The sequence below is a fragment of the Drosophila yakuba genome, chromosome 3L (assembly GCF_016746365.2).
Source record: "Drosophila yakuba strain Tai18E2 chromosome 3L, Prin_Dyak_Tai18E2_2.1, whole genome shotgun sequence".
Taxonomy (NCBI): domain Eukaryota; kingdom Metazoa; phylum Arthropoda; class Insecta; order Diptera; family Drosophilidae; genus Drosophila; species Drosophila yakuba.
This window is the reverse complement of record NC_052529.2, coordinates 8,466,300-8,494,179: the sequence shown is the minus strand read 5'-3', so window position 1 is coordinate 8,494,179 and position 27,880 is coordinate 8,466,300. Positions and strand designations below refer to the sequence as shown.

General features: G+C 38.3%; 1 protein-coding gene across 15 annotated transcripts in view; it reads left to right on the top strand.

Moving 5' to 3' along the window:
* The window catches only part of LOC6533367 (hepatic leukemia factor), a 54,744-nt gene extending 31,679 nt beyond the window's left edge, over positions 1-23,065 (top strand). For 2 of the 15 annotated variants that reach the window (XM_015194472.3, XM_015194477.3), the window contains exons 2-6: positions 17,527-17,568; positions 19,298-19,452; positions 19,859-20,084; positions 20,855-21,096; positions 21,166-23,065. In XM_015194472.3, the coding sequence (XP_015049958.1) occupies positions 17,527-17,568; positions 19,298-19,452; positions 19,859-20,084; positions 20,855-21,096; positions 21,166-21,252 (752 nt within the window). In that variant the 3' untranslated portion in view covers positions 21,253-23,065. Of the gene's footprint in view, positions 1-3,443; positions 6,471-8,166; positions 9,121-9,724; positions 11,468-17,526; positions 17,569-19,297; positions 19,453-19,858; positions 20,085-20,854; positions 21,097-21,165 lie in introns of those variants that run through there. The other 13 variants (XM_015194473.3, XM_015194468.3, XM_015194474.3 and 10 more) reach the window with 12 other exon arrangements.
* The last annotated feature ends 4,815 nt before the right edge of the window (positions 23,066-27,880 follow it).

The following is a 27,880-nucleotide window of genomic DNA, read 5'->3' as shown; positions in this document are numbered from 1 at the left end:
TAAGCCAAGCCGCCCGCAATATAATTTTTATTTTCCGTTAACTTGTTCTATAAAACCGTACAAAATTGACGGTTTCGCAGATATGGCGCATGTTTGATATTAAAACTTTTCGGCCAATGAATGAAAGTCAAGTAAGAGCTATACTGAGATTGGATTATCAAGAATGGCGTGTTTGGGGCCTTGAATGAATTAATATCAAATGATAAAACAATCACGAATTTTTATTGAACAGATTCATATGTACTTAAGGGCACCGTTTCTTTTTAATGAATTTTAAGTGGGCTTTTAATTACACACATAGTTTTTAATTATACATATGAAGTATTATTTGTTTATAATTGTTTTCGAGGAATTTATAATCTCACTTATGTGGGCAAAGTTCATAAAGTCTTGTCTACTACATCAAATTTGAGGTGTTTATTTATATTGATTTATTTCTGTCTGTCTTATAAGTCTGTCTAACTAACATAATTTATAAATATATTAATTGTTGTACCCTTAGAAGTAAATGTAGCTGCACTAACTGGGTCAATTGGTTGCAGGCTCTTAATAACCCAGTCGTGCTATCGTAAAAACGTTTACACATTTCAGCATTTCTAAATAATTATTTAGCAAAATGTTAATTTACGACCTGCTGCAGCAAACACGTGTATAATGACTCGAACCGAACGACGCCATGCCAGACTCGTAAACCCCGCGCTCTCCAGCGGATCCATTATAATACCTCCATACCTCTCTATGGAACCAGAACTCAGAACCCAGAACTCAGAACTTAGAACCCAGACGGTTTCCATGCAAACACGCCAAATCACAATATGTTTAATTAGAGTTTGATTTGCTGCGCTCAATTTGCAGCGACTTTTGCTCGAAAAAATGCATAAAAAACTCAAGAATCAAAAAAGGGGTACTCAATAATAATAAAAAAAAAAAAAAATTACTATCTTGCATAGGTAAAAAAAAAGGCAAGCAGTATTTTGTTTACTTTCTGCTTTGCTGCTCCGCTTCCGATATTTATACTGCACAATTTGCTTTATTTGCACATCTATGCGGTCTGTTTTTTGCTTCTCTATTTGTGTTATTTGTTCTTCGGATGCAAAATAGTGTCGTGCTAGTGTGTGTGTGACTCATTGATTCGATGTGTGTGTGATGGGTGTGTGTGCGATGCTTTAAATTGCTATTTATAAACCAGCAAGAGCTGCGTCTTCGACTCAGTTGGGTTTTGCTTGGCACTTTTTACCGCTCTCTCAGAGGGCTCATTCATCGGACGAAGCGCCACGGCGTATCTATGTGAGTGCGGTGTGCAGTGGTGTGTGTGAGGGTGTTTTTGATTGTACCCAGTGTGAGTGTGGCACTAGCCCAATCACACAGATACACACACACATACACACTGGTGATGGGGAGACCGCCGCTGCACGTGGTAGCGAAACGTGATAATACGAAATACAACAACTGACAACAAAACAAACAGAAAACCTGACAACGCCGCTGCCTCTGCCGCTGCCGTTGCCTCTGTCACCGTCGCAGTCGACGTCATTCGCTGCCCCAGTCGACGTTGGGCGATTTTCCCGGATTGGTTCCCTATTCTCGGCTCCGCTGGCATATAAGCCTGGCCAATAGCGTACCTCTGCCGCACATCCTTCTGTCATTGGAGCACGAAGCCAACTTCGTTTCCTACATTTTCCCGAAGCTTCGGATGACTTGTTGCTTTCGCATTTCCAAAAATAGTCACTTGGCTGCACGGGGCGTATACTCGATATTGCCACTGAATTGAGTCGACTGGGGAAAACAGGTGACTGAAGCGAACTGCACCACATGGTCCATGGTTATGCCAATTGATGGGATTTCAGGGCTGACTGGGTTTCTCAAATACAAAAAGAGTTTTCTTAGACCGAAGAATAGCGCACAAGGCTTAAAAGGGGGTTGCGAATAAAGAAGTTTTTGGGGTGGAAAAAGTGTCAGGATATTCTTGGAATTCTTTTGAATTAGTTTAGCGAAGGATGAAACCCTACAAATTTAGCAAGGCTTTATTTAATTTTATAGTTCAACTATTACAAATTTTTTAAATAATTTTAAATTAAATATTTTGGTATCCTGCATACATTTGTTAATAACAATATTCAAAAGTGTATTTTTAGCATTTTTAACTGCTCTGATTCATAGTTCAAAAATCTGCGATGATCAATGAAAGTTAATTGAGTGCATCGGAAAGTACGGGCGTATTATACAAAACTTCTAGGAAATTGTGCCGGACCTATGACAACAAAAAACGATTATTATAATTATTTAAAACTTGATTAAGCCCTCGAATAGTTTGAATACTTTTTGAAATTTCCAAGAAAAAACGGCGACCTACGGCAATAGTTTAGCGCCTTCGATAGAATGCAGATTAAGTATACGCTCCGTTGCAGCTACTACGTCGTTTGATTGGGTTTTCGCCCCGAGTGTGAAGCACCCAGCTCTCGATGCCCAACAACCCACCCTTCCCCCCCTTTGAGAGCTACTTACTGGTGGTGGGAATGACGCAGCGGTAATTAGTTGGCGGCACAGAGTGGCAATCCTTCGGAGCACATTACGCATACGTCACGTGTTGCAGACGCACCAGTGCCGAATTAACCGAATATTGCCACGCCAATTGGCCACGCACTCCAGCTGATGTGTGTATAGTCTAGTGGCCGTTACAGGGGTACAGGGGGAGGAGGGGGGTTTAGATACAGATATAGCGGTCTATTGCGAATCGACTGGAAACTTTTGAGTTGCATTCGTATTTCTAGCTGCCATTCTATCGGTACGCGTATCTGTGTGTCTGCCCATTTGTATCTTTGAGTGCGCTTGTCGTTCAACGTGCACTTCTCTCTCTTTCTCTGTCGCTCTCTCTCTCAATTAATTTGCGTCTGTGTGTGTGCCCGGTGTGTCCGCAACACGTGCTTAGAACTGTGCTAGACAGTGGGCTTTGGGTCATATTGAAATCCGCGTGACTTGGCCGCAGCAGCGCTGCCGCAGTCGACGTCGCTGTCGCAGTCCCCCAAGTATATACAAATATATATAGTTGTGCTCATAAAAATAGCACTAAATTTACAAATGTATGAATTCTTATTGGAAAAAAGTTTTTTTTAAATTGACATTCCTTACTGGAAAAGCATAAGTGAAATTGAAAAACTAACATTTATACAAATTTTGCTGAAATAAAATAATTAATATAAGTTTTTAATGTAAATAATTTTAGGAAAATAACTTAAGGTAACTATTAAATAAATTTAAATTTATACTATTTAGATCTGGTACTTTTAATAATGTTTTAATCTTTGTTCATTAAATATGTGCCTTCTTTTAAATAACAACTTATATTTGTGTAAAAATACCTGTCATTTGGATCGATTAATTTAGCAATAATACTAGTAATTTTCCCACTGCTGTATATAAAAATATATTTTGTACATGTACAAATATTTTGCGCTACCAACATTTGATAAAAAAAAAAGCCAGTAAAACAATTATCAAAGTGGTAGAGGGAGGGGGGTACTGTTTTCGGACCTCCGCCCTTTACGTAAGCCGACTTACTTGCAGAAAACTGCAATTTTAGCTGGCTGAGAGAGCGGTAGCGGCGACTGCGACGTCGACTGCGACGTCGACTGCGGCGGCGACTGCAGCGGCGGCAGAGGAAAACCAGAGACGGACATTGAGACCGAGAAAATTACTCGGCCGGCATTCTGTCGCATCGCGTTCTCATGTGAAAATCGTCGCAGCTCGTTCCGTGTTTTCGCCACTCGAGCGGGAAAATCAAAAATATATTTCTACGCTCAGCAAAATAAATTAATTGAAATTGATTTTTCAATATCACAAAAATAGTTCTAGAAGAACTATCAAAACGAGGAAATCATTTTTGTTTTATCAAATTTCAAGTGCAAACCATTGTGAAATAAATCTAAAGTGTGTGTGTGTGTCATACGAATAATTACTATTATTAAAAAGGAAATAAATACGCAGAACGAGAGAGATAGAACGAGGCGTAGTGAAAGAGAGGGAGAGAGAGAGAGAGAGAAAGAGCGAGAGATCCGGAGATCTCTCGAGAATCTCCAACCAGCAGCGCTAAAGTTACGGATCTAATTTCAAACAGTTTAACTACTTATTTTTACTTTTTCTACAAAACAACAAACTCCAGAAAGAAAAATACGAAACAGCAAAAAACTCAAAGCAAAAAACGATCTCATATCCAAAGCAGCAAGCAATTCTGAGAATAAGAAAAGGTATTCAACACACTAAAAAAAGGCTGAGAGGAAGAAGAGTTATTCATGCAAGGAAAGGATAATTCAATTGATTTGGCAAATAATAATTTATTTGTTTTGATTTACATATAGAAAGTATTCGAAATTATACTAATGTTTTAAAATACATTTGAAGCCTTTGACTCGGTTGATTTGATATACAGTTTAATTGGCAAACAATTATTAGTTTATTTCAGTTGAAATGTGAAGCGAAAACAATAATTGACCGTGAATGTTTTGATTGCAAAAATTCTATAAAGAACACGGAAAGCCTTTGTACCTATTGATTCCAACAAAATGAAATTTCTATAGCGTCACAAAAATCTTATTATACAAAATTGATTGAACGAAAAGAAAGCGCAAAACTATACAACTATATACAATGCCTTTTCTTATTCCTTATCATCACGATCATCAATAAAAACTAATGGAAAACTAAATAAAAATCATACAAAAATAGACGAAAACAAAGTGCATTCCCCGATCATACGAAAACAAGCGCACTCATTATCAGTCGCTATCAAAAATCGCTTCCCCATGCTGAATACTCAATACTCAATACTCAATACTAAAACTGCAAAAAAAAAAACCTGATTCATTCGCAACATTTTTAACCCACTATCACCTGTTCATTAGCAACAACGAATTGGCTATCAATTGACTGGCAAATAAAAAATCAGCAAACATACCAAAGTGCTCAACACTAATCAGGGTTTTTCAAAATCAAAAGCACAATATTTCCAGATAACACAGACACAGACGTTTAGACCAAACAAAAAAAAAAAAAAACAAAAAAGAAAAACTCAAGTGAAGCCAAAGTGTAAAGACAATGCGCACAACTTTCGGCCGTGGCCCAAAGTTTATACTGCTCACCAGCAAATTCAATCACGTTCAGCACAAGGAGGTGATCACCTAGGATCATCAGGGATCAGTGACTAACCATACCCCCAGTGAAGGATAACCCAGTGAATATCGAACGAACCCCGTTGAAGAACCCAGTGATCATGTCGTCGGATACGAATTCGTGCACCAGTTTCTTTGGCCAGGAGCACGCGAATGCCACACTGTCGCAGTATTTCCAGCAGCTCAACTCGCAAGTTGCTGCCGCAGCGGCGGGCAATGGCGGTGGCAACAGCAGCAGCAACAATAGCAACAATAACAACAACAGCAGCGGCAACAACAGCAGCAGCGGCAACAGCGACAGCGGCAACGATGGCAGCATGACAGGATCCTCAAGCACCATGGACAACCATCGCAGCAGTGTCAGCAGCAATGATTCGGGCAAGAGTAGCGCCACAGGAGGCGGCGGCGGCGGCGGGGCAGGTGCCACCAGCAACAATGGCGTGAATGCCTGGGCCTTGCAGCAGCAGCAACAAACCGCCGCCCTGCACCATCAGCAACAGCAGCAGCAACAGCAGCAGCATCAACAGCAGCAACACCAACACCAACAGCATCTGCAGCAGCAGCAGCACCATCAAGCGCACCAGCAGCATGTTGCCGCCGTCCTGCAGCAGCAACAGCAACAGCAACAGCAGCAGCACTCCCAGCATCAGCAGCAACATCACGGCCACCCCTTGCATCCGCATCACACACACCAGCAGCAACAACAGCAACCGCAACACCACCAGCAGCAGCAACAACAACAGCAGCACGCACAGCAGCAGCAGCAGCATCATGCCGCCCAGCTGGCTCACACACTTTCCTCGGCCGCCGTTGCCGCTGCAGCAGGCAACAGCGGTGGCAACACCAACACCCACTCCATTTTCGGCACCGGCAACTTCCACTACAAGACGAACAACTCGTGGACACTGCCCACGTTGACGTACCAGCGGATTTACCAGGAGAATCCACACTACCAGCGCAACTCCTTCATGGATCCGCAGAGCAATGCCGCTGCAGCTGCAGCAGCTGCTGCTGCCAGTTGCAATGCTGCTGCGGTTGCGGCAGCCGCTGCAGTTGCAAGTGGCAACAATCAGGGATCGAATGGGAGTGCCAGTGGCAATGCTAATGCAGCCACTGGCAATGGCAATGGTGGAAATCCTGGCCAGAATAACAACAACAACAACAGTGGCAACAGCAGTAGTAACAGCAACAACAACGTGTCCTCCGTGCAACATGTGGCAAATGCCGTCGCAGCGGCCGTGATCGCCAACGAGCATCACAACCATTTGAACAGCTTGAAAGCGCGTTTTCAGCCAGCCAGCTCAGGTGAGGTGAAAAAGGAAAATGTCGAGGAAAATGTGGGGAAATTGTAGGAAAATGGGCGTTAAATACAGATGAATTATTATATATAAATTTGCCTTAATGGTTTGTTAAAAATATTTAAAGTAAACTAGAAAAATGGTACTTAATAGCCCTGCTTTGCATACGTATGTATATACGTATCGTTTACCGCTTAGGTACTTTGCATTTTCTTGCTTGGCTTAAACATTAGTCATAAATAGTTCTGTGAATAACTAATTGGCTTTGAGAACACAAAAAGTACACTTAAAGGGAGAGAAACCGAAAACAACTGATAAAGTGCATGATGACTAGTTCGGAGGATTTCCACACTTGCCCAGGCTGCATTAGAAACTCAGTTTTGATATATATGTATATATTATATATGTATCTGGGAACCCTGTGCGATATGTCTGTAGAACGTCTATCTGCATCCCGGCCACAGCGACTGATATCATCCGACGTCAGCGGCCGAGAACTTTGCGCACTGCGAGCTTGTAAAGCGCAAAAGTCAAGAAAGCTTGCCGCGCACACGTGAGCTCAGCTGTACTATATAGTACACTTCATGTACATATAGCCATATAGCCATATAGCCCGTATATATGTACATACTATACCCACTGACGTCGCCGACGTTTCGCATTGAATAGGAAATGGAACTCAGAATGTAGATACATTTGCAAATGTATCTTTGCACTGCGGTATCGCGGTACCTAACACCAGGGAATGCTGATTAATTTGCGACACTTACTCCTTGCTGCAGATAAAAATCATTTACTTTTCGACCTACACCAAATTGCTTTGCTAGTGAAGTGATTAAACTAAATTTAGTTGGCATATAGCAATGTATTGTTAAGTGCCTGTTTACACAAGCAACTATATCTTATCAGTTGATGACTCCCTTAGTAGCTAGCCCATAGGAATTCTCCTTTTGCGTGGCAATTAGAACTGGAAAATTACTTTATATGCCGTTAAATTTTCCATTTAATAATCATGGAACCGATACATTTCGCTGGCACTTTAGTTCGCTGGCCTAAAAGGCTTTCAATTCAACCAGTTTCGTTTCTTGTATTTTTTTGGCACATCCTTTCACCTTTTTTGATCTACTTTGTCAATGCATTTGGCACAAATCCTTTCAAAAATCGCGACTAAGCTGCCACCAAATTTTCATAGGTTTTTCCGTTTCCCTTTTTTTTTTTGTGTGAACTGACCTCAGTTGGTCAACGTGAAGGAAATACATTTGGTTTGATTAGATTTCGGAATTAGGCTGATGAGATTTTTATGGCTGACGATATGGAAATGCATATGGCAAATGAAATGTGGGTGCTCTATCATCTCTCCCTCTCGATTATTCGCTGTTTGCTGTTTTCTGTTTTCAGCTGAGGTTGGTGAAAATTTTCGCTATTGAATACACTGGAAATGACCTTTTTTGGTCGGCCTGTATAATAATTTGTATGCATTTCGTGTTGATGTGTGTGCTGGGTGGTGTGGGGAAAGCTAAAATGGATAAATGTCAGTTGGGGCTGTGGGTGGCCATCCCATAACTCATGCCTGGGAAATTTCCGCCACCCTTGACAATGCCAAATATCTACTTGCTATTATTAAAAATGCCGCTTTATTTTATTTTGACTTATTGTTGCTTAAACATTGTTCTAATGCAATTTGCACTCTCTTTTACTTACAGGTAAGCATCGAAACTCAGTATTTTCCACTGTTAATGACTGTTTGTGAGTACAAGTAATTTTGTGGTTTGCTAAAAACGATAATGGTAAGCTTTTGTCTTGTTTCATTTACTAACACTCATAGTTTGAAAGAAAAAATGGTTTTAAATAGTATATTGTCAATGTAGATATTAGTGATCGTAAAGATACAAAACTTTCGAACAAACATTTTGTATGCAAAAATTCGTGTGATATTCGTTTTGAAAATATCCAACTCGAGCTTAGAAAATATCACTCAATTCGAAGAGCGAAAAGCTTTTTTGCGATTGACTCAAAACAAAGCTGCTGCTTTCGTGGGCAGCGGAAAATCTGCTTCCGCATGGCGTCGCCGTTGGCGTCGGCAGCGCAGCTCCCGCCAAGCGTGGCGACAGCGACGTCGACGTCGGCGAACTTTGCCAGGCGGCGCGAAAGAAAGTAAACAGGCGGAATGCGCAAAAAAATCAAGCGAATGCGATGAGAGAGTGCGAGAGAGAGAGGGGGCGAGAGCAAGACGGGACGAGTGGGCTTTCAGGCTTTCGGTTTCAAGTTTGGCTTTTATTTTGCTTCTCTTTTTTGCTGGTCTTACTTCGCCGTTGCTTCTCCAGCTTTTCACTCCGTTTCTCTGGCTTTTTCTCCGCTTATCCGCTTCTCTGCATTTCTCTGCTGCTCTGCTGCTCAGCTGCTCTGCTCCTCTGCTCAGCTGCGAAGCTGCGTTTCATCGCGCTGGCGACGCGCGCGTTCACTCGACGTTCGCAGTCCGGCGGCACCGGTTCGGTTGACGGCTCTCCACCAAAAACTAAAAAAAACAAAAACCTAAAACAACATAAAAACCAAATCACATGAATATATAGCCAACCAAAATCCAATACCGAAAACTCAAAAATCCCCACTCTCCTCCACCAACCAATACAATTAAAAAGCCGCCGAATAGCGACAAAGAAAAAGCCATAAAATAATACGTATACGACGCGTGTCTTTGTCTGCAGCACGACGCTTTCGAATTCGAATTCGTGCGAACTTGTGAACTTTCGTTTCCTTCATCCAATTCCGTGGATGATCATTGATCCTCCAGGAGCAGCTCATCTTGGATTAATTGTAATTAAAATGTATAGTGCAGTGCTTGAAATTTGTTGATCTCTCTAAGAAATTTGTGATCACAAGATCAGCAAGTGAAATTCCTAAAGGGAATTTATATACAAGTTTATGTATAAAACACATATATAAAATATACAACATATATATAAAATTTTATATTTGGAATAAATCAAAGGTGTTTATAAGTTTGCAAACAACAATTTAGTAGTATAAAAACTGACAGTACTAAATATTTTGTAGATAATTATGATCTTGTTTAAAGTTTAATGCAGAAGTATAAGTATACATTTAAAATATGATATTATTCACACTTGCTTAATATTTGTGCACTAATGTTTGATTCAAATAAACAAATTTCTTATCATTACTTCATGCATACTCCAAGATCATAAAATTTGCAAAAAATATTTAGTACATTGTATCAGTTATCAAAAATTGCAATAAATAAATACAACAGTACTATGAATTGCTAAACAGCCCCAAACATTCGCTGACCAAAAAAAAAGAATTAATGCTGCAATAAAATTTCGCATGAGCGCCAAAACACACAGAAAAAAAAACGATCGACGATCAGTTTGAAAAATAGCAAAAACGCATAGCGAAAACATTTTGCTGGCTGTTTATTTTGCTTTTTTTTCCTACTGCCGCCTCAAGGTCAAACTTTTCTCATTCAGAAGCGGCGGGCAGCGAGAACTGAGAACTGAACCCCCCAACAAACGGGCCCAGCCCCACACAACGATAAAAAAATACAAAAAAAAAAAGTGGGGGAAAAAAATGAAATAAAACAACGCTCAGTACACGGAATAGTTGACAACGAATAATAATAGAAGCAGGCAAACAAAACAAACTAAACAAACAATAGCAAAATTGCGAATGCAAAAAAAAGGGCAACAAAAACAAAACTGAGCCAAAGCGCTCGCCGCAAATTCTGAGTAGCAAAGTGAGCTCGCTCTCTGTGTTTTTGATGTTGCTGCTGTGATCGCAGCAGCAGCAGCAGCAGCAACGTGCGATAAAAGCTTTTATTCGGTTCTAAATTCCAATTTACCACAGTTAATTAAGCCAAGCAGCGAGTGCCGCAGCAGCAACATGTTTGGGCCACACATGGCCAGCTAAGTGATACATGCAGTAGAAAACATTGAACTGAGCCGGGAGTGTAAACAATTGTGATCTCAGCAATGAGAATGGACTATCAAATGCCACCGCCAGCACTGGCACTGCAACAGCAACAGCAGCAACATGGCATGCAGCATCAGCAGCAACAGCAGCTGCAACTGCTGCAGAGTGTGCAACAGCAACAGCAGCAGCAACAACAGCAGCAGCAGCAACACCAGCAGCAACAGTTGCTCGGCAACATGTCGCAGACGGCAGCCTTGCCGCCGCTGAGCAGCTTGCCACTGCAAGTGGTGCACAATCTGCCGCATTTGTTGGCCGGCAACGGTGGCAGCAACGCGGGCAACAATGCCAGCAACACCAGCAACTCGAATCTCAATGTGGCGTGCAACAACAATCTGCTGCGCAGCAACATGCAACACCAGCAGCAGCAGCAACAGCAGCAACAACTGCTCAACACACTGAGCAATGGCAACAATGTGGCAAGTGGCACGCTGCCGCCGCCCACGCAACTGCTGCAACATCATCTGCAACATTTGGCGCACGTAAATGTGAATGCAGCAGCGGCGGTGGTCGCTGTGGCGGCCAACAACCTGCAACAGCATCAGCAGCAGCAGCAACATGCCAACAGCACGGGCGGCAGTCCTGGCAGCAACAACAACAACAACAGCAATAATAATAATAACAATAACATACTCAATCACAACAATCTCAATATCATTATCAATAACCATGCCTCCCTCAACAACAACAACAATAATAATAGTAATAATAATAACAACAACAATCCAGCCACACCAAATGCCAATCTGGCGGCCAGCAACAATGCCACGCCCACAGTGAACACCGCCTCCGCGGTGGCGCAGCAACAACAGGCGCACGAGAACAGTTTGGTCAACAGCCTGGTGGGTGTGATCAACAACAGCAACAACAACAACAGCAGCAACAATAATAATAATAATACAAACAACAATAGCAACAACAACAACAGCAACAATGCAGTGGGCGGCGATGACAACAATCGATGGACGCAATTCCAGGTGCAACAATTGTGGAAGCAACACGCCAACTACTTGAATGGTATGGATCAGCACTTACTAACTAAACAGCACAAGCACAACGTTGGTATTGGAAATAAATTAAATAATTTTTAATTAAATTATTTAACTAATAATTAAATGTTTTAGACACTGCAATAATATTATATTACTTTTGACACCAAAACAACCTTTCTTTGGGTTCACTTGTGAACAAGTGAATAGTGCCAAAAATGATTGATTATTTTTAATAATTATTATTATTATTATAATTGGGAAGTGTTTTTAAACAACAGAGCATATGCTCCTAATAAAATAATATTATAAAACCGCTCTGCTTATACAACTAACTAAATGGAATTGATTAGATTTAGCTGTATTTATTTGAAATCGATTTGAAATGTAATTGAAATGCGGTTTCCAGCACCACAACATGTTCTCTGGATGGAATTAACTAATTGCCTTCAAAAGGCTGATTGCTCTTGACCTTTGTGGGTTAAGTTTACTTCCCTGTCGCTGCCGTTGCATTTCCCCAAATTGATTGTATGCCTGGCTAGTTTTTCGCACCCCAACGACAGCTACCATCCCCACCGTCCCCCTAAAACGACCCTGATGTAGTGTGAAAGTCAGCTTAAATCGATTGGCAGGGGGGGAAATGGAAAATGGGGGCTGTGCGTCCAATTGGGGCGACTTTGGCGACTTATGACGACTGACAGGAGGGGCATTTCTTGTGCATTTGGTAGTTTGTTTTATTTTTGAGGGGCTGCTGTATGGATTCAGCTGACATTTCCGCGTGGGGTAGGTTAGCTTGAGTATCTCTCGACTTTCGAACCTTTCGGTTTTTTGGTTTTTTGGGGGCTCTACGAGTCCGACTCGCTGGCATTTCACAATCACTTTTGCTTTCGACTTTAGGCCATGCTCTCGGCAAGGGCCAAAAAATACGGCAACAACTTGTTGAACGCGACATTTCCAGACAACTTTCGTTTCTGACTTTTGGGTGCTTTCCATATATACATATATACAAGTATATTTGTGTATATTGTATATATACTTATATTCCAGGCACTACTTTTTTTTTTTTGGGTTTTTATTATGATGCATTTAAAAGCCGACTGTTGCGGCCTTTTTGCCTCTTTTTTTCTCTTGACTCTCGGCTCGTCGTTGGCCTTTTGTTGTTATCAGCCAAAGTTGATCTGCCAAAAAATAAAGCGGCAACAAAAGGGTAATTTTACTTTTACTGTTTCCGTTTCAGTTTCTGTTTCTATTTGACATTGCGCGGCATAATTTAAACAATATCAAATTCATAAGCGGCTCTTTAGCTGCCGAAAAATGCCTTTTTTCTACATTTCTACATTTTTTCGTTGAAGCAACAAACGCCGACGCCACTAGCAACAAAAACAACAACAAGAAGCCAGCTACTCTGCCGGCTTAGCAACATCACCAAAAATTAACTTTCACTTTTTCGGCAGTTTTTAAATTCATTTCTTTCTTTGCCTTTTGGTAGTTTTTTGATATTTTTTTTGTGGCCTCTGCTGCTCTGTGTTGGCTCTTCTTGAAATAAAACCGAAAGACAGACAAGCAGAAAGCAAAAAAAAAAAATAAATAATAAGAAACTTAAGAAAAATGTTGAAGGGTTCCAGTTCAGCTCTGAAGAGTGGGATAAAATTTTATCTTAATCAAAAATATACAATTTCGAAAGTTGCCAAAAAAACAATGTGTAGTTAAATGGCGGGGGTTTTTTGTTTAATATTCAATCATCAGGCAAATAGTTGGGTGGATGATGTTAGCGTGGGAAAAGGCGTGGATACAACTAAACTAGCTAAAGAAATCTAACAAATATGCAATACTTTTTCTTGGAAATAGCTTGCTTATTGAATAAATTACTGCTATTATTTATGTATATGCTTTTCATATGTTTTTGGAACTAAGCAATGGGAATTTAATTCTAATACATACAAAGTGTTTAAATTGTTTAATAGATCTGTTTTCTTATGATAGAAAATTTAGTTGTAAATTTGTTAACTGAAAACAGTTTGGAGTAATAATTAATAGTACATTTTTCTGTCACCTGTTAATATCTTTCTACCTGCTTGAGTTTCTACGGTTCTATCAAAGCCACGAGCGCGAACAGCTCCCATTTCAATGGCAATTGACTTGGCCCGTTTGGTGCGCCTCAATCTGGCCATTCATGACTTCCTTTCGTTTGGTTTATCTGCGCGGGAAGCGCTGCGGCTTAAGTGCGCCCCTGAAACATGCCAAAAGGGGAGAATCGAAGCGGTATGGGGACTTGTGGGGTTAATGGGGGCCTGGAAAACCCAAGCCAAACCATCGAGGCGTCACACACTCACCCAGATAGGCGGCCTGCCAAAATGCAACGTATTACAGTTATTTCAATCAAAGTGCTCGGGCTACTCGTCTTGGCCAAACGCAAGATTGTTGCCAATTTATTGTGGCTATGGGTGTGACTCTACCTCTCTTTGTGTTTGTGTTTGGCCGACACTCTCGACTGTGTATGTGTGTGTTGGGTGTTGGGTGTTGCGCAATCGCGAAGCGGTAACGGTAAAACGTGCGAATTACTGCGACGCTGCCAGGTGAGAAACTTGAATCAGTGAAAGTGGCCGAAAGAGAGGCTTTAACGCTGGCTTTTGGCTCGTGTACCACGCGGCGTATGAGCAATCTGTTCACACGTCGTCGTCGTCTTAGGCAAAAAGCACAACAAAAATATACGTTAAAAACGAAAAATGCACAAAGACCAGAAGCACTTTGATTGAATTTAGTGTGTTTTGATTACGTTTCAGCCCAGCCACGCCTACTTCGCCAACGTTTTTGTTGCAAGCGTGCTGTGCATATTTGAGGCAATTTTATTTGGGTTTCGATGTCTGTGGTCGTTCGTGTTTCAGCCGCTTTATGGCATGAGTCTATAATTTGATAGAGCCAACACGATACGTATGATTATCGGTTTCGCTTCCTTATTTCTGCTAATTAACTGCTTCAGCTGCTGCGGCTTTCTTTCGAACTGAAATTGGGCTAATGGGTTGGTTGGAAAAACTGTGTATGTGGCAAATTGTGTCGTCGTCTGCGGATTTTCACTTTCGCCGACCGATTCGATTCGAGTCGAGTCTCGGGCAATTAAACTATTGCAAAATAGTCCGCCACTCGTTTGTCTTTCATAATTTTCTATCAATTTCGTAATCGCAAAGAAAGCGGCCTGCCGTTAGGGAAATCGCTTAATTGTGGACTGCTAAGCTGTTTCGTTGAATAATACGGGAAAATTAATTTGCACAATTGGAGAGATATGCAAATAGTGGAAAGCCTTTCGCCGTTCTCTAAACGGATCTTTTGGGTAATCAGCTCAGATATACATATTTTTGGGAGATTTACAAATTAATATAACTGAACTGCTATAAAAAGTATAGTAATCTTACTTACTCTTATTTGTAAATTTTTCTAGAGTTTGTTGAAGAATTACGTGTAATGATAAACATAAAAGTTTTGCTTCCATATTTCAAATTGATTTTGTACGAAAACAAAAAGTAAAATATAAAAAAAATATTTCATTAATAAACTCTCAATAAGAGTTTGTTAAAGTAAGCTATAGTTTTCAACATATTTTGTTTAACGATTCGGTGAGCAACAAATGGCTCGTACTAGCAACCCGGAAATCAAAAGCCTATCACATTTTCCCACAAATAATTAATTTCACACAAAAAAAGAGCGGTAGACAGATGTAAAAACAAATACACCGAAAGCTGTAAAAAAAAGGCCATAAAAAAAAAGGGAATCAAAAAAAAAAAAAAGTAATGCAAATGAGCGCAAATACGGAATGAATGCAATGCATACAAAGCCGCGGCAGCAAAAGCAACAACCAAGCAGCAAAAGCAACAAAAAGGCAGCAAAAGCAGCAGAGCAAACACACAGAGACAGGGCAACAATCGAAAGTGTTACACTTTCTGCACTTCACCAGCAACAACAACAATAACTACAATCACAACAATAAAAACAACAACAACAACAGCACAACTTCCCCCCAACAACAATGGCAACAAACCATAAAAAAAGAGTGCGGCGCACATATAGTTTATAAATCGATGTAATACAACGAGGCACTCAGGCGCAACAGCAACAACAACAACAACAACAGCAACAGCAATAATAACAACAACAACAAAAGCGGTAACAACAACAAGAAGCCGTCACAGTTGCGCCATCGTTGCGCATGCGCAGCGTATGACCAAGAGCACAGACAGTGAAAGAGAGATGGCGAGAGAGAGAGAGAGAGAGAGAGTGAGAGAGTGAGCGAGATGGCGAAAGTACAGGTGAAAGGGGCGGACAGTTGTTGTAGTTGTTGTTGTTGCTGCTGTACGTCGGTCGGCGGCTCAAAAAAAAGCAAAAATGCACAAAGTTGCATAATTTGGCTAAGTCATATTTATAACACCTTACCATATCGAAATTGATTGGATTTTATTGTTATTTTAATGATAACGCAGGCGATCTAAAACTTTCGCGTGGAATTAATTATCAAAAAATATTCCGCAATATCGTCACTGCATCGTCTTCGATTTAATTCTTCGCCCAGAAGTTGAATCGATTTGTATTTGCGTTTGCGTATTTTAAACTGGTTTCTTCGCCTGCTTTTTTGGGGATAGCTTATTGGGGAGCTGCAGACTCGTTTTTCCAGCACTCTCACTTTCATTTCGCTTGTGGGGGGGGTGGTGGAAGAGGGGGGAAGTGGAGTTTTTGGCCAGTTGAGACGGATGTGTCTGGGAATCAAAATTGTAATTGGTTTAACGGATACTCTGATTATCAGCAAAAGGCGGAAAATATTCACGATAAAACAGAGATAGCATAAATAATATTTATTTAAAGATCTAAAAGATAGTAAGTTGGAAAATTCAATTTCACAATCATTTCAACTTTCTTATATAAACTACAAGCGCAGTATTTTATAATCACTTAATAACATCCAAACTTTTTCATTAAATTAATGCTAGCAGCATTAAGTGTCATCAAGCTGCTTACTTCCTTCAACTTGAACACCACTTCCTTGACGACTTGCACTTGATCAAAATCACAGTCACTAAAACCGCCAAACCAACTAAAGCCCCCAAAAAAAAACGAAACAAAAAGTGAAAGTTTAGTTCCCAAAAAAAAAAAGAAACAACAAAATTTATACATATCTGAAAAACCCAGCGACCATGGTCCACTAAAAATTGTGGCCAACCATTAACACAACAAAGACCACAGAAGGCAACAATTTACAGAAAAATATATGCCCGTAATAAGCATAATATTATTATTAGGTCCATAAACCAAAAGCCACTTTGACCAAAAAAAAAAAAAAAACAAGAGAACTGGAAGTGTGTGATCGCGTTTCACCAGAGAAACAATAAATTTGTTGTCGTAGGCCCAAAAACAGAGAACTCTCTCGCTCTCTCTTCCACTGCGTATGCCTTTCTAATGAAAGTGAAATACGAACTAAAAATGTAAAATGCCGCGAAAATTATGCAAATTATTTTAATTACCAAAAATGAGAAATTTCGTTGGACGAGGCAAACCAAAAATGGTAAAATAAAGTAAAATAAAAGGTGCGAGGGCTCCCAGAGATGACACAGAAAAAAATCGCTGACCCACTTAAAAATGGCAAGAGAAACTGAAACCGAAACCGAAACTGAAACAGCAACAGAAACAGAAACTGAAACAAGAGAAGATTAAGTCGAATTCCTGTTTCTGGGTTCGTTTCTAAAAATAAACCGAACGACAAGATTCCTGCTGTTCAGCACACAAATCAACAATGTTGATGACAGTGAAAGTGAACCGAAAAAGATATAAATTCCCATCGAAGACAATGAAATAAAAGTAAAAGTGCCTTTTGCCAGGAGTCGAATTTACATCCTTCTTGTTTTCCATCCTAAATTTAAATTCCAACGAAATCAGCTACTTTGTATCATCACATTTGCACGCTCTTTTTTGTTATTTGTGCCATTAATTGTGTTTCTTTCCTGTATTTGTTGTTGCTTTATTTAATTGTTTGCTTTTGTGAAAGAATCAATATTGTATTTTTCTTTTCTACTATCTCTCTTTTCCGTTTCTTCTGTTTTACAGGCAGGAAATCTCCATTTTTGGGTTTCATTTGCAAATCAAACGGTAATTTGGTTTTTGTCTTTTTCGTTTTTAGTTTGTTTAATCTTTTTAATATTTCTGTAGTTTGGACCTTTTGTTTTTGTTTCCTTTTTGTGTGTTTTGTTTAATTGCCTTGCGAAAGTTGTTTTCTTCTATTTTTTGTATGAGTATTGTTTTTAATATTTTATTTGCAATTTGTATTGTTTGTTGGGGCATGATTAAAGAGATTGATCTGTTTTTGGGGACAAATTAAAAAAGATATTAAGTTTTGTCTAAGTTTTGCAAAAGTTTTAAACAAGTTTTCTTATGCGTTTTCACATGTATTGTAAAGTCTTAATTGCTAAAGAAAGCTGGTGAAATTTCCATTATGTTAATACCAAATCATTAAGCTTTACTAATAAATAGTTTTGTTTTAAACTTCCCACCAACATTTTTAAAGCTCCTTAAACATAGCTTATAAATAATTTATAGCATACACTTTATTTACTTTAATGATTGGACTTTACCTTATGTGTTTTGTTTTCATCTACTGCCGCATTACATTATTTTTATTGTTTTTCATTTGTAAAACTTAATTGTAAGAAATAATTCACTCAGCTAAATGCATTTTCAAATCATTTGAACATATGTGTATAAATCTTCTGCCAATAATTGGTGACTATCAAACAACAGTGTCTAATTGAAGGGGAAAAGACGCCGGCCAAAATGCTCATAAATACATTGCGCATACGCCCCGTGGGCCAGTGCATTTGCCTTGATTTGCAAGTCCCCATTTTCACCAAACAGCAGAGATTACTTCACAGACACTTGAGCATTTCACTTACGCTTTGGTGAGCACATCGAGGAGAAAAGAAAAGATATTACTTCATGGCACAGACCAGAAATGTGTGTGTTTGCCGTCGAAGAAGTCGAGGAAAGAAAGAGGCAAGCCAAGCCGCAAAATGGCATAAAATTTCGCAATAGTCCGTAATGCAAAAAGCGGCAGTAGCAACAACTGTAAAAGAAAAAAAAAAGAAATGGAAAAAATTCAAGAAAAAAGCATTGGCAAATGAAAGTGAGAGTGAATAAGAAAGCGGAAACTATTGCGAGCCGAAGAAACCAAAGACGGCAACTGGTTTCTTTTACTGTCTGTGGCCAGAAAACGGGTTTCGTGAAAGAAATCACAGAAATGAAGCAAAGAAGCGAGCAGAGATCATGCTCAGCTGCGCATGCGCAGCTTCGACAAAAATCACTCAACTTTGCAACAATAGGGCTAAGAGCTTTTAACCATCTTTGAGTGTTTTAAGTTTATTTAACATTTCGGTTTTTTTTTTTTGTTTTTTTTTGTGTCTCAGCTGGAAGCGATCAAAATCAGTTTGAAAGCTGTGTAGTAAAAATTTCACTTTCGCTTTTCGTATGCTGTCTGTTCGCTGCTTCCTCTTGCCGTTGTTTGCTTTGTGTTTATGTGTGTGTGAGTGATTTGTTTGTTTGTTGGTTTTGTGTCTTTGGTTCGTTTTGTTTGGCTGTAACCCGTTTTTATGGCCAAAAAGCTGCATGCGGAAATTCGCGGAAATTACTTCAGCTATATATGTGTAGTTCCCATGCGATTTCTGAGGAATTCGAATGGTTTATTTAATAAAGAAAGAAATATAGAGTACTTGACCCACTTCCCCGTATGGGGATAAGATATCAAGCCCTTAACTTGCAATACTTGTAAACCACTATCAATCTAATCAGTTGTAGCCATGACTAATTGTGCACCATTCTGTTGCAGGCAAATCCACATCGAATAGCAAAGAAATCATCTGCCCAGATGACAAATACAAGGAGGAGGGCGACATCTGGAATGTTGAGGCGCAAACAGCGTTTCTCGGCCCAAATCTGTGGGACAAGACCCTGCCCTACGATGCCGACCTCAAGGTAACACAAGTTAGTATCATATCTATCATCGCTGCGTAGTGGCTGCGTCTTTTTATACAATGTTCCAAAGGTCAAAAATAACACACAAAGCTCAAAATTTCACACGAAAAGGCTGATTTCACTAGTTTATTAGAAAGCATTTAAAACGATATGTAAATTGCGGATATAAATTTATCACATTTAACTAATGCACTTAGTGGAAACAGCCTAAGCACACACACACGAAACCACAAGTACAGTCATGACAAAACACACGGTGAAACAGTTAACTTGAATGTTATCGATTGCTTACTTAGTGCGAGAATTGTATTCTCATCATCAGAGCTCAGATCGTGTGACTAACCTCAAGGGAATATCTGCTCCACACATTGGTGTCCAGTTGCTCATTGCCAATTTCGCATTTAAACCCTTTTAGTATGCCGACCTAGACGAGTTCCTGTCGGAGAACAACATACCTGATGGCCTGCCCGGCACGCATCTGGGTCACTCCAGTGGTCTGGGCCACCGGTCCGATTCCCTGGGTCATGCAGCCGGTCTGTCCCTTGGTCTTGGCCACATAACCACAAAGCGGGAGCGGTCGCCCTCGCCATCCGACTGCATCAGTCCGGACACCCTGAATCCGCCATCGCCGGCCGAGTCAAGTGAGTATATCCATCGCTCTATCGCGCTATCGATACACCGATAAAAAGTCTATTGAGATCGTAAAATGAACCATTATCACATGTAATGTCTATTGAGATTGTCAGCCAGATTGTCAGTTACGAGCTATCGAGAACAATCGATTTACGCAATCGGTATCGAAATAATCGTTAAGTTTAGGTTTCAAATCGAGTCAAAAAAGTATATTTGCCATTGTTTTAAAGCAGAAATTCGTGTAATTATAGATAAAAAATATAATACAAAATAAAGTGGCATTAATCACAATTTTTTTGAAGTAACGTAGTGTATGACTATTGTTATCAATTATCATTATCAGTTGCTTTATCAAATCAACAAAGCTGTTTTTGTGAACACAAGTGTACGATCTTAGGACTTTACAAACAGAACTTTATTGACTTTTGTAAATTGAATTATTTCAACACAAATGGAATGGACATTGCTTCTTAACTTAAATTATAACTGAATTATATAAATTAATTTAAGTTACCCACAAATGTCTTATCAAATGCTAAATGTTAAAGAGACACATACCGAAGGCCCGCAAGGCTTTCATTTCAATGATTCCCATTCCAATTTGTGCAAATCCTTAAATTTCCATTCAATTCAATTCGTATTCGAATTCAATATAATACTCAATGAGTTACTAAGATGGATTTCATGGATATCCATATAGAGGTTTTGATTTTACGATATCAATTTAGCACGAAACAGTCTGTGAGCCATTGTTAACATTTAGTATTTGATATTCCAGCATTTTCGTTCGCCTCCTCGGGCCGTGACTTTGATCCGCGAACCAGAGCCTTCTCCGACGAGGAGCTCAAGCCGCAGCCGATGATCAAAAAGTCACGCAAGCAATTCGTTCCAGATGAGCTCAAGGACGACAAGTACTGGGCACGTCGCCGGAAGAACAACATTGCCGCCAAGCGATCCCGCGATGCCCGGCGCCAAAAGGAGAACCAGATTGCGATGCGGGCACGCTACTTGGAGAAGGAAGTGAGTCCTTTACTCAATGAACCCCCCTCCTACAAATATTTAAATCTAATTCGTAATTATTTCGCACAGAATGCAACATTACATCAGGAGGTGGAGCAGTTGAAACAGGAGAACATGGACTTGCGTGCACGTCTATCGAAATTCCAAGATGTGTAATGATAAATACAAAAATACAATTTTGTGACTTGGCCTGAGGACACCACAACAATTAAATAATAATAACTATTGATAAAATAACAATAATCATAACTATGATAAAACTACTAATAATGTTTAGTACGGCAGACATGAAACCTACACTATAAAGTACATATTGTATCTAAATATGTATATGCAAAAAAAAAAAATAATATAATTAGTAAGCAAACACACACAACTACACACCCACACACATACACAAGAAAACCCCTCACGGCGTCGTGCTCCGCTTTAATATTTATTTTATGCTAAAAACTAAAAAAAAAGCAAATTAACTAAACACAGAGGAGGAGAAACCGACCGAATGCAAACTAAACATTTTTTAGAGTAGCCAAAAAAGAAAGTCTCACGAGAGCAGAGCGTTGAAAAGCTCTGCAGCCGAAGCTTTTTGCCTTTAAAGTAGCATACTTCCGAGCGCAATGGGAATCCTAAACAAAAAACAAACAAACAAACACAGACGTAGAATTGTTATCTTTTAAATTGTTTAATAGTTGTCTAGCCTAGTTTTACGCAAACAAAAAAACAACTTCTCTTCTTCGCTATTTTTCTGCTATTGTTTTCTCCCTTTTACTTCTACTTCTACTTTAGTTTTTATCATTTCTTGTAATTAGTTGTTTGATTAAGTTTTTCTTTAGCTTTTAGTGAACGGAAATCCACATGCACACAACAAATCATATTGTAAATAATTTCGTTGCCTTTTTTCAAATTAACTCGTTAGAGGAATTACCATAAAAAGCAAAAGAAAACATGTATAAAAAATTGCAAAATGAAAACCCACAAAAAAAAAGAGAAAATTAAAGGAACGCTAAGAGAAAACCATTTAGAGATGAGCAAAGAACTTCCCTCCTCAGTTGCCGGGCACTTGGCAGCTGGTTAGTTTAAGTGAGCTATGATTTTTATAAAAACCTAATGAAAAAAACAAAAATATCAGAAAACCCCAAAAAAAATAATTCAAAACATACGGACACAGACGGACGGTGGACGGACAAAGATGAAAAACTAGAAGTGAAATAGTTTTCGTTGTTGATTTCTTGATACTAAAATAACCAACCCAAAACTAACCCAGACATAGTCAGCTGGTTAAAGCGAGAGAACTAGTTTTCTTACTTCCTACTAAGAACTACATGCACACAGATACACAGACACACAGACCATCCGCAAAACAAATCCCCCCTCATATCACCCTACAGATTTTCACATTTTTCCTTTTAGTTGTAAACATTTTATTCGTTTAACTTTTATTACAAGAAAAACTATTTCTTTTGGTGTGATTTGCAAGATCTTAAACAAACAATTTAAAAACAAAACATTTTTACATAATACCATACAATTATGTTACTTTAAACAACAACTATTTTCGTTAGCTAAGTTTATTAATTATTATTATTTGTTATACATTTGAGTTACATTTACCTGCATACAATTATCTAGAAATTTAAGAAAATATATGAAACCGGAAAAAAAAACACTTACCGACCGAGAGCAAATTTATATTTTATATTCAGCAAACAATATGGAAGCTATAACAAAAAGCGTAGAGAGATAAATAAGTCCATTAAGCACTCCTTCTTAACAAATTTCAATAAGTTTTATTTATTCTATGGAAAAATGTGCAAAACCAACAAAAAAAAAAAAAAACAAAAACAAACGAAAGAAGAACCACAAAAGTAAAGATTGATAAAGGAGAATGAGCGTAACGAAAAAGTGAGAAAGCAAAAAACAATTTGTGTGTAATAATAAAAGTCTAAGCGTTGCTTTTAACTATTGAAAACTCGTTTATTTTCTATCTATCCACCCAAAAAACACCACCACCCCCACAGATGCCCCCCATCCCCTCGCCACACAGCTCATTGTTAGTAAATATCTAATGAAAACCATACATGGATCTCAAGACAGAGTTAAAGAAATAAACCTAAAGCCGTAACCGTAACCGTAACCGTAACCGAAATCGAAACTAACCCTAACGATAGACGCAAGAACTACAAAGATTATATAGTAATCAGTAATATAGCAATATAGATATTTAGCCAACCCCTGTTTTTTTTTTTATTTTTTGTGTTTATTAAAAACAAATCCCAAAAAAAAACTAAACTCTAACCCTGAAGCCTTTTGCACTGCTATGAGACCACCTAGAGAAAACAACCACAAAATAACGTTAAAGATGAAAAAAGAATCCCACAATTAACCTAACATAAAAAAAAAAACATACGAAAAAAGTTGGGTGTCATTTTGCAAAATGAAAATTTTTGAGCTTCGGTTGTTGAATGAATTCACACAAGTATATACGATAAACTTAACACTTATGGATAACTCAAATAGCGGACTATACGACTAAGCAGATTCAAGCAATTGCTACATATTTGTACAACAAACCAGAAGTAAAACAAAAAACATGTTATATTTATATAAAAATATTTATACCTAAGTAATATAAATTGCGCGTAGAGGTGAAAACAAACTAAGGCGATATTTTGCTTATTTCATAACTGTTTGCCTGGCCATCAATTGAATGAGCAGTAGACCTCCCCCCTCCCCTTACACAACTTTAGTTAAGCGTAGTTTTGTATATTTTTAACAACTATTGTTTTCCGTAGTTTGTAGTTGAATTTTTGTAGACAATTTTTTGGTTTATGTAGAGAATTGTTGAATAAAAAACCGAATAAAAACTCTCAACTGAACTAAAATATTTGAGAATTAGTTTGGCTCACATACAAACATACTCACACCCACACTCACGCATCCAAAAAAAAGGGGGAGAATGCGATTTCTATAGTCTACTTTCAGGCGCTTATTTTGTCAGGCCAAAAGAAAGCAAACTTTTCAAGGGCAAATAGTTTTTGTTCCAAGTTTTGGCAGCAAGTTTGTGTAGACGTTTTTATTTAAAGATTTACTCTTGAGTTGAAATGAAAAAGAAAACCCAGATTTTCGAATAAGAATGTTCCGTAACAAAATGTAGACTTTGTAGCAACAAGAAAAGACGATAAAACTGAAAAGTATGAAACGTTTAAAAATAACAATTGAAAACTAACGAAATTATGTTAAATATACATTAAGCATTAATATATATATTTATTATATACAACAAAAATTAGTTAAATGAATTACGCATGCTGCAAGGTAAAACAAACAAACAAGCGAATAACTTTTGTAGATAAATTCGTAGTTGATGATTTTTATATCTATCTTATACAGATATTAGTTGTATGCATATAGTACACTCAACTACATAGCAAACGGGCAAGGGAAGGCGATCGTTAGGCAGGGTTAAAAATAGTAACTAAAGACACAAATTGTTGCAGTGCAAAGCAGAAAACAAACAAAAACGAGAAATTAGCAAAGCGATAACTTAAGTAAGTAGGTAACGGGCAAGAGCTGAGTGTTTTTAGTGAGTAAGAGTTTAAAAAATAAAAATGGAAGCGTGGCGGACACGGAAGTGGCGGCGCGAATCGAATGGCAATGCGAAACATATTAAATGCTAATATATACATAATATTATACACATATACATAACTTATATACATATATATACATAAAAATATATTCTTACATATTATTAAAGACGAAAATGTTGTTGAATTTTAAAATCAATAAAAAGCCCCCGAAAAAATCCACAAATAAAAATATTTAAATGTAGTAAGGTAAACAAAAAATGAAACAAAAAAACAAAAATTGTTAGTTGTTGCAAAAAATCAAGCTAAATTAAATTAAATAAAACCAAAACTAAAAAAGACCTTAAAGCGTTTTAGAGCCTTTACTTATATTTTGAGAATTTTGCAAAATGAAACGAAATGCAAATAATTTTATATGTGAAAAGCAAAAGAAACTGAAGGTAAACTTCATAAATAACACAAGGCTACCATAGCTTAAGTTGTGGCTTAAACGAAAGCTAGATCAAAGCTTAACTTAAAGCCAAAGAAAGGCAAGAAAACTTCATTTGGTACTCAAAAAAAATAAATAAAAAACACTTAGTAAGAGATCAGCTTAAGGCATTAGAGCAATGCTAAAAGAATAAAGGAAATCCACAAGAAACTCAGCCTAATTGTTGTTGGCAGCATGCAAAACACAAATTGAATACGAATGAAAACCAAATTTAAGCTAAAACTTACAGATGAAAAGCCTAAGCAAGGACACTAACATGTACCTAGATATATATACAAAACCAAAATAAATCTAAAAAAAAAGAATGGAGAAAACCTAAGAAAATTCCAACAGAAGTGCTCGAGATGCTGCAGATATCAGCTATAATTTATTACCTAAAGTGAAGTCATTTGTTAATTTTTTTTACACTCCACTTACTTCGTAATAAGTTCCACAGCATTCTGTATAAGTTTTTGTAGATTTTGTTAACTAAATGAGAAATTTACGTTTCTGTTATGAACTTTGATTTAGTAATAGAAATTGAAATTAATTAGTAGGAACTTCGAGAGATAAGAAGTGAGATTTAGGCAAGGCGAATAATTATGTTTTATGAAAACTGCAAGAAAGAACAAACAATAAAGGTTTAGATACAAATTTTGAAACGATAAATGCAAAAAAAAATCACAGCAATTGTTTTATTTTTCGATGGAATTCGTGGTATACCCTTAGGCGAGTTTTTTTCTCCAAACAAAAAGCCAACTTTGGGGCAGCAATGGAAAAACAGAGTGGTTGGCCTTCAAAGCAGCTGGAATATACATTTTTGAGGAACTGGAGGTCAAGTTGATTGCATAATTGGTGAGTGGAAAGAGGATCTGAAAATGGTAACTGGATATGAGATGAGCTGTTAAACTGTTGGTTGCAGTTGCCATGTCGCCTAAATAAAGCTACCGGAAATCCATAAGCCTATAAAAATTACAAACTTCAAGGTCTGATAAAATACGAAAAAATATATATTGTTCTACATTTTGTGTGTCGAAAAAACTTCCATAGATTCCAATCATAAGACCAATTCTCACTTCCAGTTGACAACAAACGAAACTCGCCCGACTTCAATTAACATTTACCAAAACAACGAAAAAAAATAAATGATTTGTTTGTTAGCTTCACACACTGTTACCAAATTCAGCTGAAACTAAGCCCGAATCGGTGATATACACCTATTATGCAAAAAGCATAACAACGCAAAAAAAAACAAAAAGCTTTGAAACTAATTTCCTCATATATTGCTTACAAAATAAACATTTCAAACATGAAACTCGCAGCTAATTTCCGTTGATGAACAGCAAAAGCCACACCAACTATTTGAGAAATGGGAGCTGTATAACCATTACACTGCCAAAAATTTAATTATATGACTTTATATGCCACTAAACTAACTTTAGTTGCTAAGTAATACACATAATTTTTTATCGCAACTGAGAAATTGAAGATGTATATTATTTTAAGGTATTTATTTGTAATTTAAATTTATCTGTAAAATGGAAAGCTTTTTTTTTTGAGTGCACGATTTAAACCAGACCCAGACCTGAGGCGAGGCAATTCGATTACTTCCCCATGGGGAAATGTTGCAATAAATGCGAGCAATGCTCAAACATAAGCGTGCTCCCCTCGCCCGCCGCGCATATTTTTGTATACTGGCCAAGACTTACGAAAGCGAAAAATAAGTTAACAACAACGGCCACTCAAAATGTTAATGGAAACGCAGCATGAAAACTGGTAGTATGCAGGCAACCGCTAACAGACAACGTTGAACTTGAGCTTGAAATACAAGCCAAGCGGAGCCAAAAGAGAAAGATGGGAAACAGGGGAAAGAGGTGGAAAGAGGTGGAAAGAGGGGAGAGAGGGGAAGGAGCGGGTGGGGCAAGAGACACGCGGTTGGTTTAAGCCAAGTTTGTCGACAACTGCATTTGTTGATCAACCCAAATGAGGTCAACGCGTCGTATACGTAATTTGCGTTAAATGACAAAACAATATGTAATAGCCACACAACACTTATGAAACGCAGATATTCGATTACCGTCAAACTTTTATAACTCTGAGCTCTATCGCGATAGGAGATCTATGGCTTTGAAACCTGTTTAATAATTATAACATACATTTATCTATATATGGATCACTGTAATTATTAAGGTAAAGCCAACAGACTAAATCAATCAATATTTTAAAATAAGTAAGCCAACTTTTAATGATTTAGGTGTATAAAAATATATGATTTAAATAGTTAAGTATAGTTTTATAAATAGTTTTAGCATATTGTATAAATTTTACACCATTTCATATAGTTTAGTGTAAGTTACAAAAGATCGACTGTATTTGTTGTGACTATTGATGTTTGCTTGCTGTTCATGTAGCTGTAGTCTGTTGAGTGGCGCCGGAAATGCGCATCATACGATAAATGACGCCCACTAGCAAACTAGCACCCCCCACACCCCCACACCACCCACTATCCCCGCAGCCCTAATGTTTTCCGCCGCCCCCGCTGGCCCATCATTTTTGTTGGCGTCGCCTGTTTTGACAGTTGACGGTTTGCCGGCAAAAATGACAAAAAAAAAAGAAGCTAAATTGCCAGAGAGCAGTGCTGCCCAAAGAGCGCGGACATCGATGACGCAACAGCGACGTAAGAGAGTCGGGGCGCCAAAGAGAAACGCAGTTGTGTGCTCCAAGCAAG